Source organism: Rhea pennata, chromosome 1, assembly GCF_028389875.1.
Source record: "Rhea pennata isolate bPtePen1 chromosome 1, bPtePen1.pri, whole genome shotgun sequence".
Classification (NCBI taxonomy): domain Eukaryota; kingdom Metazoa; phylum Chordata; class Aves; order Rheiformes; family Rheidae; genus Rhea; species Rhea pennata.
In genome coordinates, this window is record NC_084663.1 from 125247088 (window position 1) to 125261665 (window position 14578).

Here is a 14578-nt window from a genome sequence, read left to right on the forward strand (position 1 = left end):
GGTATATCTCTGATCTGACCATTCAAATCCATTCACAGCAACTTCTAACAATCTTAATTTCAATCACACACATGATGCCTGACTTTTTATAGCTATCTGACATTGATTGGAAGCTGTCCCACATGATATATTCACTGTATCTTATTATACTGAAGAGAAACGGAAACGCAATTTGAAACTCCGTTTCATTTTAGATCTTGGTTTCTTCACCATCCCTCATTCTGTGGAACTCTGTTGAAGTCTATAAATGTGAGTGCTGCTGCACTGAACTAACTGGAAATTCATCACTGGATCAGGTAAGCTAAAGTTGCTTTTTCCTCTATCAGGAATAATAATTTAGGTCAATGACTTTTCTTGCCATATTCTCTGTATGTAGAGCTCCAAGCACCCAGTTTCCCTGACTTCGTTTTAGGAGACAGCAAACTTTTCACATCACATGTCACTTACCTGAGTCAGCCTCACATGCTGGGGTATGCTTCTGGCAAAGGTCTTATCTTGATACTGAATGAACAGTTTTAAGTCTTTTGGAGCAACAAACTTAGACATATATTAGATTTCAAGTTACCTACTGGATCCCATTTTCTCACTTCCATACAATGCCAAAGCTTGTCTCCAACTCCCTAACCATAGTGCAAGGGGTCAGAGAGAAGCCTACACCCTCCACAGATCAGAAGAACAGATGAGTGAAAATAACTGTCTGTGTCACTGCTAGCCTGTGTACCACAGGTGTAAGGAGAAAAGAGAGCAGTGAAAGAATAGCATGCCCCCATCATCCACTTCTTCTTCCAGGTTCACCAGCATCTGCAAGGAAGATCACCAGCCAAAGATCTCCTCATCTTTAGCACGTCCACACACAACTACTGTGAGTCAAGTTTTCATTCTTTTCAGACAGTAATGAAGACTCAGGCCAAAATCAGGTAAAAATCTTAAAAATATTTCTTACATGAAGGAGAATTTGAGCCATGCCAAGTCTCAGCCTTGACCCATATACAGCCAGGAGCTGCGCTAGACAAGGTGGATGATGACTTTACCAGAACTATGTCCACAAGTAGGCAGAGCTACTCATATTTATGTTAACAACTAGGATGCCAGGTGGACACTGCATTGTAGAGAAAGAGAACTTATCCCACAAGAACACGTCTTCATATCATGGGAACTGTGCATGCTGAAAGACTAGTTTTCAGTGTGTGGAGAGCACCTGTCTCCCATCTCTCAATACAAAAGGAAAAGTTTGGCCTTAACATTGCACCCAAACCCACCTAATGCAGCCATGATCTATTAAACTTCCAACCATTGACTCTTGCAACCCTTAAGCCAACGCCTGCACTGTAGTTTTATCTAGGCAAAACTCTTCATCAGCTGTACTGTTTGCATAATTTTATTCTCTGCTGGGCAAAAGGTAGAGATTTTGCTGTTCTAAAGAGCACCTGCTAAACTGAAATTATTCCAGCTGAAAGTCTGCACTGGCATCAGATTCAAAAAAAAAATAAAAATCAAATTGTATTTTATTATTATTTCAAACCCGAGAAGCAATGCCTGTCTCTCAACATGCACACAATGTCAGCAACACAGCAGCTTTTCAAACTCTGACTCTGAGATGTCTATGCCAGAGCTACGAAACGTTTAAGGTCATTATATCACTTTTCTCATTTCAGAGAATCAGCACATTCCTCATGCTACTCAACACCTAACAAATCATCTGAAGAAAGGCCCTTGAGCTTACTTTACTGCAGAAGAGCCACATGATCTAATTTGTCGTTTATTTAGATTAAAACTGTTCTCAGTAGGAACAGTGAAATCTTGCCTGCAGCTGGAACACTGCCTGGCATTACTGCCAGCCACAGTTAACCTAAAATCAGTTTGTAAATACCATTCTTAATTGGGTCCAGCAAAACAGATTCATCAGTAAAGGAAAACTAGCTGTCTTCTATTTTTTGTACACCAGGATAGGTACATTTTCTCCTCTGCATCTCCTCTCTTTTGTAAACATTCACGTACACCCAAGCAGACTTTTCCGGCATTAGAATATCTGCTCAGTGTGCCAGAGCCTTGCATTTACAACAGGGAGTGACATGGCCAGCTTGTAGGAGAGTGCACATTGCCATTAGGCAGAGCGAATTGCCAGCACAACATCAGAACACACCTTGATTTTACTTGGAATTGCAGCAGCAAAGTGTGTGTCCCACTGTGCTGCCCACAGCCTATCGTGATAAATCTTGCCTCATGCTAAAAGGCTCCTGTTGCAGAGACCACATCCTACAGGCTTTGCTCTCCCTCTTTGCAGCATTTCCTGCCTTCCTCTACCAAGTTTACAAATGACTGATGACCTAGATTAAACATCAGACATGCATCAAAATACTAACAATTCCAGTTGAACTCTTCCTATATTCTGCATCTGGAGTGTAAACAACTTTCAGGTAAGTTAAGACATTGAATTACCTACCATACATACTGTAGACCAATTAAAGGTTTTCAAGTAACGTCAGTCCTGAGTGAGGCATTTGCCCCAACAGCATACAAATTATCTGTAAAGTTCTACTCCTTTGTACAGATTTATAAGAGACATTTTCAAATATCCTTCTGGATGTCTAAAAAACAAATCAAAATAAAGAGCAGAGCCCTGTAACAGCAATTAAGTCACAATCGAGGCTGGAGAAGAGTCTCAGGACAACTGTGACAAGTCAACAGGAATGAGAATAGCCTATTAAAAAAAACAATAGAGCAGCAACAAAAACCTCCCTTCCCCTGCAACTCAAAACTGGTGATTTTACCACTTCTAGCTCTCAATGACCTGATACCCACATGCAAGCTCTTGTGTGGCTGGAGGTCTGATGAACTAAGGTGGTTCACAGACAAGAGAACAACAGGCCTTGCATCAAAACATAGGCAAGACGACATTACTTTTCCAGATGTGTCCAAAACAAAGAAGGCAGCTGTTCTGAGCCCATCCATATTTAGGGCTGCTTAAGGTTGTCCATACAGAGACTGAGAAGACACAGGGACCATTTTCCTCAGAGCTCAGGGCACTTACACTGAAGAACTTCAAGGCTACTGTAACTGCTGAACAAATTAAACCTACAAGAGATTGGACTAAAACCAAATGAGACGAGATAGCACAGCACGGCAGCCTTCTCAGTAATGCTCAACCACACTGCCCCTAACAAAAATGGACTCAGCACAGAGAAATCTCTGTCTGGATCTACAGCGCAGGCAAGCACAGACTAACTGCATGGGGCACCAGGGGGAAGAAGGGCACTACAGCCCTCCCCTTAATCCGTTCGCCCATTTCCTGCAACAGCACTGGCAAATCACTTGTTTCCGGTGCAGTAAACACACAGCATGATAACTAGACTGGTAAGTTCTAAGGGGAAGTCAAATAAATTGTCTTACCACCTCATTTCTTCAAAACACTGGATAAACTTAAATCATTCAAAAGAAATACTTGTTTTGAAGAGGTGCCTCAGGTCCAAGATTTTTAATATTGTAAGAGTGGAGCAAATAAAAACTGCAAAGAATAGTTTTTTTTTTTTTTTTTTAAGTACAACATCCACAGTCACACCACATGCTCTCCATCAAGAGAGGACAGACTGCTCTCAAATGGAAGTGGCTCCGGCATCCTACACGCTGTTACGCATTTTGCTGCGCAATCCTGCCAGCAGTTCTGCATTGCCTGCATTCCCTTCTCATTTCTGCACATTTCCTGGAGAGTCCTTGCCAGTGCAGAAGTAGTGAATAGTATAAGAGAGTCAGACTTGGTGAAAGATGAAAGTGTTTTCCTGCCACTTCTTGATTAAAAGATTCTCAACAGATGTTTTTGTTTCCCTAACTTATGTTTAGGCAAAGGCAGGCTGAATATTAGCGAGCAGCAACCAATTCTTAGCTCTCCTCTTTCTCTTTCTCTTTCCACACCAAACTCATTTTGGTGCAAGCAAGAAGCTGGCTTAAAATTCTGGTTTTGTCAGCTCTCTGCTCAGTGTTCAGTGATAAATTGGAGAAAAAAAAAAACAATGAAAAAATTCAGCCATCAAAAACAGCTGCCACTTCCAGGCTCTCTCTTTCCCTTCTCCAGAATGGGGAGTCCTGAACTTAATATTATTTGAATCCTAGAATCCTTTAAAGAAAAAAAAGAGAGTGCTTAGAAGAGAGAAGCCTATCCAAACAATGGATCAGCTATTTGTCTTCTTAGCTGTTTATGCTCCATTTAAGCCAATGTTTTATTGGGTTAACCTCTATTTGACCCAGTAGAGGGACAAGTTGTTTTCCTTGAGCTAGTCATTAGCTGAACCGTAACCGATATTCCCAAGGAGAAACTTCATTTAAGTTGAAAAAAAGAAAATCAATGAACAGATGACCTCAAGACTAATGAACATACTGCACTCAGTCCCTTACCATAATCCTTCCTTCCTTGAAGTCAGGCAAAGAAAAGGGGAGAGGGGAAGAGGGGAATAACACCCCCCCATACTGTATTTATTCATTTACCTGTGAGAATGCAATCCCAAAAGCCACTCCAGCTATGATTCCCATATTTGTCTCCATAAAACTGGTCACCAAATCATAACAGCCCTGGAAAAGAGAGACAAATATAATCATTCATTGTATAGCTCTTCCCTGCCACATACACATACATACTTACCCCTTCTTTAAAAAGGACTTAGGCTGAATGGTATTTTTGCTGTAATTTCCAAAAACATCACTTTTTTATTTAATACCAATTCTGACTGTATGATGAAATGTGGTGACAAAAATAGTCCCCTTTTGATGCAAATGTATTTTGATATTTTTAAAAGTTAAATATGATGTGGCACTCATTTTCATAGGTCTTACAAATTAAAAAAGTCAGCATGCAGTCATTTAAAAAGCATTAATATAGCTTTGGTCTGAAACCAAACTATCAAGTAATAATAAAACACAATATAGGCTGTCAAAAATGAATAACTGATGTCAGTCTCCTAAGATTCCAGATGCTTCATGCAAGCATGCTTCAGTGTACAGTGAAGTCTTCTGCTTGCCTTTGTATGTCAAAGGACACCAGGCAAGCAAGGAATACTTCATAACTTTCAAGTATTTAACAAAGTTGTCACAGGTTTTCTGTAATGTTTTTTTGGTTTGTTTGCTCAAGGACATAAAAATCCCCTTCCTGTTTGCTCAAGTCACATTTCTATCTCTAGATCAGACACTGATTTCATCGGCTGAATTACTTCCTTGTACCTCAATACACAGTAGTCACTAGGGCCAGAAAATTCATACATATCCTTTCTCCTGGACAAGCTTTTTTGAGATGTCTCCCTCAGTATGTTCATTTTCTCCAAGCTTTTCCCCTCATCTTTCCCATTCCTCCTCCTCCAAAAAATAATCTTCTGTGAGAAAGTATTTGTAATTAGCTCTCCTACCTTGTGGTACCTACATGAAACAAAATATGTGACATACAACTTCAAGAAAAAAGGTAACATCCATTTTTTATTTCTTTAAAAACCTATCTGCCTGTACAATACAAACCCATTTCTCTGTCCCTTTGGCCGCACTTACCAAAATGACCAACAACACTATCAGCCTAAAGTCAGTCCCAAGGCATTCTAGTTCAGGTTATAACTTTATCTACGTTATCAGAAGTTGGAAATGCAGAAGCAATAGTGAGTTCCCTTTCCCAGTTTGGAGTCCAGTTCTACCAGTGAGAAGTGTCTCCACGTTCCCCCACCATACACACACACATACCACTCTGCAAACACTTTAGCAACTCTTCGTGTGATTTCAGGACATTATGTTGCACATAAAATAACTGAAAGGAAAGGATAATGTCCTTTGTTAAAGTTAGGCCATTCATGACATAGATTATATCATTTCTTTAATTTTTTCGGTAATATCAGAAGACATTTTTTTAATCCTGAGAGTAACCAAGTGGTAAAAATAATCGTAACTCAGGACCATCACAGCCATAATTGAGTTCTGAAATGTTTAAGTATGTATATTAATACTTAATTATGTCTTACAACAGTATACAGTATGTTAGATTCAAGTTTACTTATTTAACACATCAAGCAACCATAGTTGTGTTTAAGTATTACGAAATGAGATTAGATTTCTTAATCAGTTCTTTCATTTTGTCTGCTGTGGCTTAATCTTCTCTCAGCTTTTCTGAAATCTGTTCAACGGTTTTCAAAAGATGCAGCATCTAACAGTAATGGCAATTTGAGGAAGACAGATCTTAAAAAGAGACATGTGAATGAGATAGTTTTGATCACTTTCCTCATGTGAAGACTATGTTTTCCCAAATTGCAGTAGTCTGCTTCCTGAAATGTATTGCACAGACATGGCTTAATTGCTCAGTCCTTACTGTGCACATGAATAAGAGTGCAAGAAACATCAAAGAGTTGCACATACAGTACAAAAGTATGCAACAATGTACAAAAGTACAGTGCATACAACTCGGTGCTGATTCGGTGATTGATCACCGTCAATACTACACATCTCTTCCTTTATTAAGATTTTAGAGAAAGTAAGTTCTTGAGATTTGTTGGTAATCACCACTGGAGATGAAAACCATTAGATGAATCACCTAACCCTAACAACAGTTCTTAAAATAAAGTATTAGCTCGATCTCAGATCAAGAAAAAGACACAGACGTCAAATGATTTACCCACAGTCACTAAGAAAATTAGTGGTAGAGTTGGCAAAAAAGGTCCAGGAATTTTTGTCTTTTAGTCCTGCAATTTGACCATTAGTTTAAGCCTCTTTGGATAACTCATCATTAGACCTCATAAACTGCTGGTAAATTGATTAGCTTGTTGAGAACTTGTCTTACAGTTTTGCAAGATCCACCAAAAAGATGCATTTCAAATATGTTTTTCTACAGAAACTGTAATAAAAGTTTTCTGCAACAGAGACATACACGTCTTTCGCTTTCCCCAAAGCATAACAGAGCAAAGAATCTATTTCCAAGAGAGCATGGGACTTGCGTCAGAGGCAATGATGTTTGCTCCTTATCTAAAGTTAAGGCGTAAGGCCAAACAACATTTCCTTCCAATTTGTTTTTATTCTCATGCCCCTTTCAGAAACATCCTATCGTGTTCAAGCATTTGGGATAACTCCAAGATCTGACAACTGCTAAACAGGATTCTTTCCAACCTTTGTTTAGAAATGGCTATCTCGGGAAATAGGACAGGGTTTCTCAGATGTAGCAGGATGTTCAAACTACCTCTGGGTAATCAAATCTAGTAATTAATTCAACTGTTTCCTGAGGAACCAGCAATCCTCTTCTGTCAGGTGACTTGTGCATTTGTTATGAGAGAGGCTGACAACTTCTCAGGAACGAGCACAGTTAGAAGTGAGCTACAACCACTGGAAAAGGTCACTCATCCTGCAGCTGCTCCATACACGTTTCTGAGGTGTGCTTTTACAAGATGAACTCACATGTGTACGGGGATTTACCTGTGCATATATGCTACGCAGAACATGCAAAGGAAGTCTGACACTTTGGGGAAATGTCAGACCCGTGGTGGGAATGCAGAGGGCATCTGCATGGTTATGCAGCTCGGCAAGGCTCAGAATGCACAGCTGTCCCAAATTGGGAAGGTGGGACTTGCTGGTGCAGTACAAGAGTAATCCCCAAAGCTGTACATGCAACAGAGAGTCTATCTGAAGGGGAGGTGGCAGAGATATGGGCTCAAGCATAGGCTGCCCAGGAGAACTTCTGCCTGCAGGGGATGCCAGCTGTCCTGCACATCCAGTAGATTCACTCCCCATCCTGCCTCTCACCTTTTTCCCACTTCTACAAAAATGAAAAGTCACTACCATTGTACAAAGTGCCAACAACTGGAACTGCTTATCCTTTATACTCCTGCAACACAGCAAGATTACTTGGCTGATGACTATGGTGAGTTCTGTAACAGATTGAGTCACAACTGTTCCAAATATATTTGTAACAACTGGCCCTCATTACACTATTGTGGTTAAAGAAAAGGTTAGTGGGAGATAATCCTCTATTATCCTTTTTTTGGGGGGTGGGGGGAGTACATATTAGAAAACACCATCCACTTGACTGGTTACAAGGAAAAATCCTTAAAGCTGTGCTCAGCCACCAGTCCAAATTCCTGAATCACAAGTGACTGAGGTAAAAAAGACTAAAACAGAAGACAAGCAGGTATTTCCATCTTTTCTTTGTTATCTACTCATGTTTTTTCTTTTTTTGTATTCAACAGGTACTCTGGAAATATCAAGGACAAAGGAAATTATCTGTAAGTCTGACTGATCTGTGCTGCAATTCAGCTTGGCTATTTGCCTGCAAAATAATTCCTGTTATCAATAAACTGTCTTGTTGCATCGCTTGCAAATCTTAAGTGAGAAGGAAAGAACTGATGGTGCATCAGAAGTTAAAGGAATAACTTGAATTGTATTTCTGCAGTGCAGTATTTGCTGTATATGCTGCATTATTTTCCCTCTACTCCCTTTCTTTGTTTTCTGTATGTTTATTCCCCTATTATTCAATTCCTTCCTCTTGCTTGATTCTATTCTTCCAAATTGCTCTTTCAGATGACCTCAGGAGATGGCTCACTTTGGCTTCATGATGCTTGCAACAGCACACACCCATGTTTCTTAACAGACATCATAAACACACCCAGCCAACCGCAATGCTTGCTTTCAATCCCCCCCTCTTTTCTCTTTTTGGGATGACAGGCTCCAGCACTGAAACTTCTGTTAGAACGAAGCAAGGGTAAAACCTGTTCTTCCCTCTAACTACATTTTGGTTCTCAACAAAAAAACCCCACAGCCTTCAGCAGGAAGAAGCAGAGAAGTGCCGATTGCCCTAACTCTCAAAGGCAGCCAAACGCACATGCTGTACTGATCAGCAGTGCCTCGGTGTGCATTGCTGTACCTGAACCAATGTGATGAGAAAGGAGAGCAAATTCCTATCCCATCAGAAATGTCCCTGCACCTGGTCATTTGAGAAATGTCAGCTTAAAGGATTTGAATGCAAAATCAATTCTTATCATCAACAGTACAATCCTTATCAATCAACTATTTGAAACAAAATGCAATTAGAAGCAGTCATATGCTCCACTGATCTGCTAGATGGTTTCATAACCATTGCCTCTGGCACAAAGTTACTATTACCTTCTGGTTTACTTTAGTGGCAGCCACAGTCATATTGCGCAGATCCTGAGTATTACAGTCACTGGAGTTCATGCAACAGCTCGTAGGGATGCCATGTTTGAAGAAATAAGGGCTAGTGCTCCAGTTAGTGTAGCTCTGAATGCCACAGCAGCTCAGCTATGAGGAAAAAGAGGTAGATAACAAAAAGGAACCAGCATTAAAACAAGTACAGAAACAGCTTAAGCCTTTCCCTTTCAGATAAATTATTTAAATCATCATGACTGCTCACTTAAAACTCAATCAAAACAAAGATAGTTAGCCATGCTGTGGCGTTTGCTCATGCTCTACGCTCCACTGGAAGGCTGGGAAACCTCCCATTTCACTGTCATAGCACCTCTCAGGTCAGAAAGGGTTTCTCATGGAGTACCTAATCCATCTCTCCAACACTGTAAGGTAGCATCTTACTACTGTGGGGCCATCAAGCTTAACCTTCATTACCTCATGTTATGGATAAAACACTGTGCTTTTGGTAGCCTTACTTCACTGAAGTGAACACGGAAGTCTCTCTTCAAACGTCCTTCAGAACAGTCACCTATTTTCTTCATGTTCATATTTATTTGGTTTCAACCTCTGAACAGGAAAAATATTTATTTTATACATATCTCTCTAGAGTACTGGCAAACAGCCACACTTGTCCTCCCATTTTTGCTTCAGGCAGAATACACTGTTTCTCCCCTTGACTTTAACTCATTAGGTTTCCATGCCAAATGTTTCACTGTATTTATGAAGAGAACTGCCGCTGCTTATCCATAAAGGATGCTAGGTTATAAACTGCCTGATCCTCGTCAAATTTTTAACTCTTTATAATCTTACTGATAGATTCTCTTAAGAATAAAGCTGCCCACCTTACACCATCCTTAAAGATGGAACCAGCTCTAAATCTAATTCAAGATCTAGGACAAAAAAAACTAGCAAGTACCATAGACCCTGACCTTATTAGACAGCTTGCACCAAATTCATCAATTAAATACTCTCATACAAGTATATCAATTGAAATACTTTTCTTAAGATCAGTTTTACCAGTCTCTGTTTTGGGTTTATATGAGTTTATCTCATGAGTTATAAGACATTTCCATCTCAATTTACAATTTTTCTAACATAGATTAGAGGTAATCTCAACTGATTTGACAAAGCGATAGCATTAAGAGTGTAAAGATGCTGCTACAGTATTGTTTCTAAAACATTAAGGCTGATGCCTTAGCATGGTAACCAATGAACATGCCAAACAAAACAAGACCACCTAGAAAGACTAACACAAAACCTGTTTTCACTGATGCATATAGGAAAGCTCCTACTGACTTTACCAGGGCAACATACTATCTCAGGCATTCAGAAACCTGATTTGTTATTGCATAAAACAGCCAAGCAGCCAGACAAGGCAAGTAGTCAGAACATTCAAACTTAAATGCTGCATTTTGCTTACAAAAAATATCACTTGCAGATCAAGCCATTAGCACTTCATGTTCTGTGACCTAATCAGAATGCATGCTTTTTGTCTTTTTATTGATTCATTTTTAGTATCTTATTTAAAACTTACACTTTCCTGGACATTATCCACTGCATGGCTTCGCTCATCATTCTTGTTGTAATTCTGGATCGCTTCAGTATATGTCCTAAGGAAAGTATCCTTGATCTAAGAGGGCAGGAAAAAAAACAGCTGATGTCAACAATGAAAAGCATAAAATCTGAAACAGTCTTTGCAGGAAACAAATGCATTTCCAACCCTAACAAGGCACATTTCAACTCTCATGATTTGAGTGTTAATGTAGGAACACTACACATTAAGCCAGTTATTGAGATGTCCAGGCCATGAGTGTATTCATTCAGGTTGACAGAGGTTGCCTAGAAGGAAAGGCAGATGGCAAAAAAATGGCACCACGTATCCTATCTCAAAGCAAAAGCTTCAGGGTCATGATCCTTGGCGTACATAACAGGGTAGAGAAGATCCTGTGCAACAGAATTGCAAACTGATAGCTTCAGATTATCCAGCTAAAGCTTTTTTTTTTTTTTTTTTTTTTTGGGGGGGGGTCAAGAGAAAAATCATTTTCCGTCTCTTTCAGTCTAACCAACAAAACTAGCTGCAATCAGAAAAAATATAAAAACATGACCACTAAAGGAACACAAAAACCATTACATTTTAAAGTCCCTTAGAAAACACAGGGAAGCTGTCAAAAGGAAGCAGATAGATGCATATAGGGATGTGCTGGAGGTGAGGAAGTCAAGCCTGCCAGATGACCAAGATGGCACAGGAGAGTTAGCCTGTAAGAAAGATATCTGCTGATGCTTTTTTCCCAAATACTTTGCTCTGGCACTGAGTTTGAAGGAGGCTCTATGCTCATCTCTTTTCACAGACATCCACAGGGAGCCTGAACTGAGTCACACTCTGGCAGAGCATGTGGCAGGGACTGCAGTACCACAGACCAGGCCAATGTCCATGGCAGGGGGCATAGACTACCACGACAGAAAAGCGGGGGGGGGGGGGGGGGTCCAATGCCAGGGTCCTGGCCAAGAACACTCTGGGAAGCCAGGAGAGAATGTGTCACTTGAGAGCATGACAATGGCAAATGACAAGGTCTTTCATGAAACACAAGACAATGTCAAATAGACATAAGATAGGGGGCAAAAGCAAAAATAGTTTTGAATTATCTTCCCAGCTGCACTTCACCTTTATCTTCCAAGCGCCTGGGAGCTTTTAAGCACAGCAAGGGTTGGTGGAGGGGAGGAGGTCTATGTCAAAGAGCTGAGAGTGATGATCTGAGCAGAGAAAGGGAGCAGCCTGCACTTCCTTGTGACACAGACCCAGCCAGGAAACAGAGGACAGTAGTATCATAAGAAAAAGTGACTCGCTGGACTAGGGAGCAAGCTGGGCTCACAGCATCCAAGGTAAGGAGTAAGAGCTCTCTAGGCTGGAGAAGGTCAAGGCACATCACCACAAAAGGCATTCAAACTGGGCAGCAAAAGGGAGGGGTGACTTGAGCAACTTGACTGCCGTGACCTTCACAAAAGACAGGCTCTCCCAAAAGGGAACAGTAGCATGATGCCCAGGATGCCACCAGTGAGGCCAGGTGAAATGGTAACCCTCAACAAACGGACAGGTATTTCAGAATCAAATTAAAAACTGTCCACCACTTGTAAAGACAGACCCCAGAAAAGTTTATACCAAGAGAAAGCTCGGAAGAGGAGACTATAAAATCAACTAATACAAAAAGAAGAGACAGAAAAGGTCTCTTGGATTGTCCTGGTTCAGTACTAATAGCATGTAGGTCCATGGATTAAAAATTAGAGATAGTCACAATTATAGCAGGTAAAGCAGAAGTGCTACTACAAATCTAGATCGTCAAGCTCTTTTAAAGCTTCTTTCTGCCCCACTTTCCTACCACATGCTATTTCTAACCTCTCCCTATTCTCAGAATAGAAAAACAATCACACACGCACATGATTTACAAGACTTAAGGAAACGAGCTTGGTTTGAAGAAGTATTCTCAGAAAATACTCTCTGCCTTATATAAACAACTGCTTGCCTGGCTAAAGAAGCTGCATTTAAGAAAAGTATTTAATCTATTCTGCAGCCCTCAGCATATTCAAAGGGTAAAGAAGATTGTACATGATGGACGCACAAAAAATGATAGCTCCAGAGTAAATACCAACCAGCAGAGGCCAAGAGCTTTGACTAAATCCGTTCATTTGGAACATATCAGTTTTTAAGAGCTGTATGTGTTATTGCTGAAATCAGCTGCAACCCTGGAGATGCACATGGAACCATTGAACTCTGCAATCTACAAATTCTCTATGTTCCAAAGGACTTTTCAGCAACTCCTGCTCAGAGAGGTGCTGCTGTATGCAACCTCAGCACATTTCTACTCACCTCATGGCGAAACACAAATCCTGAAATACCAGCGACTAGCTCAGCCAGGAATACCAGGGACAAGAACATGGCATACTGAAAAGGAAAGAGGCAAGAGAAGTCTGAACAGGACATGCTTTTGTTTCAGCACAAATACTGCTCATGTATCACACAGAAATTTGATTTTAACTGTCTGTTCTAGATCCTCTTTAAAGATGTTAAAAAAACCTATACAACTCTTTCCAAAGACCTTTAAGTTACTATATGAATATATTGTTAAGTTTTTATATAACTCACAAATGATATGCCTTCTTTAATTACTAGTTTTCCTGACATTTCTGTACCTACATTTCTTAGCATTCTCATATAAAAATATATATTCTTACATGGCAGAAATGGATCACAAGTCACTAAGGTTTTGATCTGCTCATAAGGAATACAAATGGACTCTTTAAATTTGTATGGCACTCTACCAAAGTAAATAGGCTTATCCAGGTGTATTGGTGCATATATATATCTCACTGCCAGACTGGGACTTGCAGCCTAATTCTAGAAGTTTCTTAAATGGATGCAGTGAACCATTGACTTCACTGGAAATATTCTCATAGTGGTACTAGACAGATGTCCCAAACACTTTGCTGAGTCAAGGTCCATGTTTGGATTTGGAGAAGCATTTGGATTTAGAACTAAATGAACCTTGGAGACAGGAGAGTCTGCAGTATGGTTGCTCACAGACTATTAAAAATATATATGATAAAAAAATAAAGAAAGAGAATGCTAAGTAGGTTGATCACATCTGAAGTTGGGCCTTAATCTCCTGGGGCAGGGCGGGGGGCAACTTTTTCTTCACATACTAAGTAACTCAACAGTTAATTAAAAAGGAAACACTTTAAATTAAATTCAGTGCTTGTAGGAGTTAACAGAAAAAGGGAAATTTATTTTCAATGGAAGGTTGTTAGGAAAGGGAAAGGGAGGACAGCAACAAAGGCAGAAGTAGAAAAAGTATTCTCTGTAATTAATGCAGCTGTCACATCACTGTCAATATTCCTTTTAGGATAGAAACACAGTTTTGAAATGTTTCTTATGTGTACAATGAAAATAAAACCATGTGTTTGGAACAGCATGTGCCACAGTAAGTCAGAGGATTTACCTATAAACAAGTTACGTGACTTATGGGGCAACTAGCAGAACTTGATTTCCTGTGGATTTATATCCTCTTTCGCCCTTTATCCTGTTCTCATCTGGACTGTGATAACTCTGATAAGCCACTACACGCACCCTGACAGCAAGAGACAACAGTGGTATGCCCAAGACAGTGCTAGATCCACACCAACTGGCCAGCCAGCACACACCTGGTGACCCATCTGCATCTGCTGTTCTTTCCCTACTGAGACATCAATTTAGGAAATAAACTTCTTGAGGATGTCCCTTTTCAAATCTGGTTGGAGTTGGACAAGAATCATCTCATCACCCCAGGAAATAAGCCACAAAATATCCTAACAGGAAATGTATTGTACTGTCAAGCCCTTTTCCACTACCTCAGTGCTTCACAAGTGATATTTCCACCCTTTAAATCATTACACATGT

The 14578-nt window shown here is 40.1% G+C and overlaps 1 protein-coding gene across 1 annotated transcript in view; it reads right to left on the bottom strand.

Moving 5' to 3' along the window:
• The window catches only part of TSPAN7 (tetraspanin 7), a 106308-nt gene that overhangs the window by 6211 nt on the left and 85519 nt on the right, over positions 1–14578 (bottom strand). The window contains exons 3-6 of the mRNA XM_062573994.1: positions 13013–13087; positions 10685–10780; positions 9109–9264; positions 4480–4563 (exon numbers count right to left, since the gene is read on the bottom strand). Of these exons, the coding sequence (XP_062429978.1) occupies positions 4480–4563; positions 9109–9264; positions 10685–10780; positions 13013–13087 (411 nt within the window). The remainder of the gene's footprint in view (positions 1–4479; positions 4564–9108; positions 9265–10684; positions 10781–13012; positions 13088–14578) is intronic.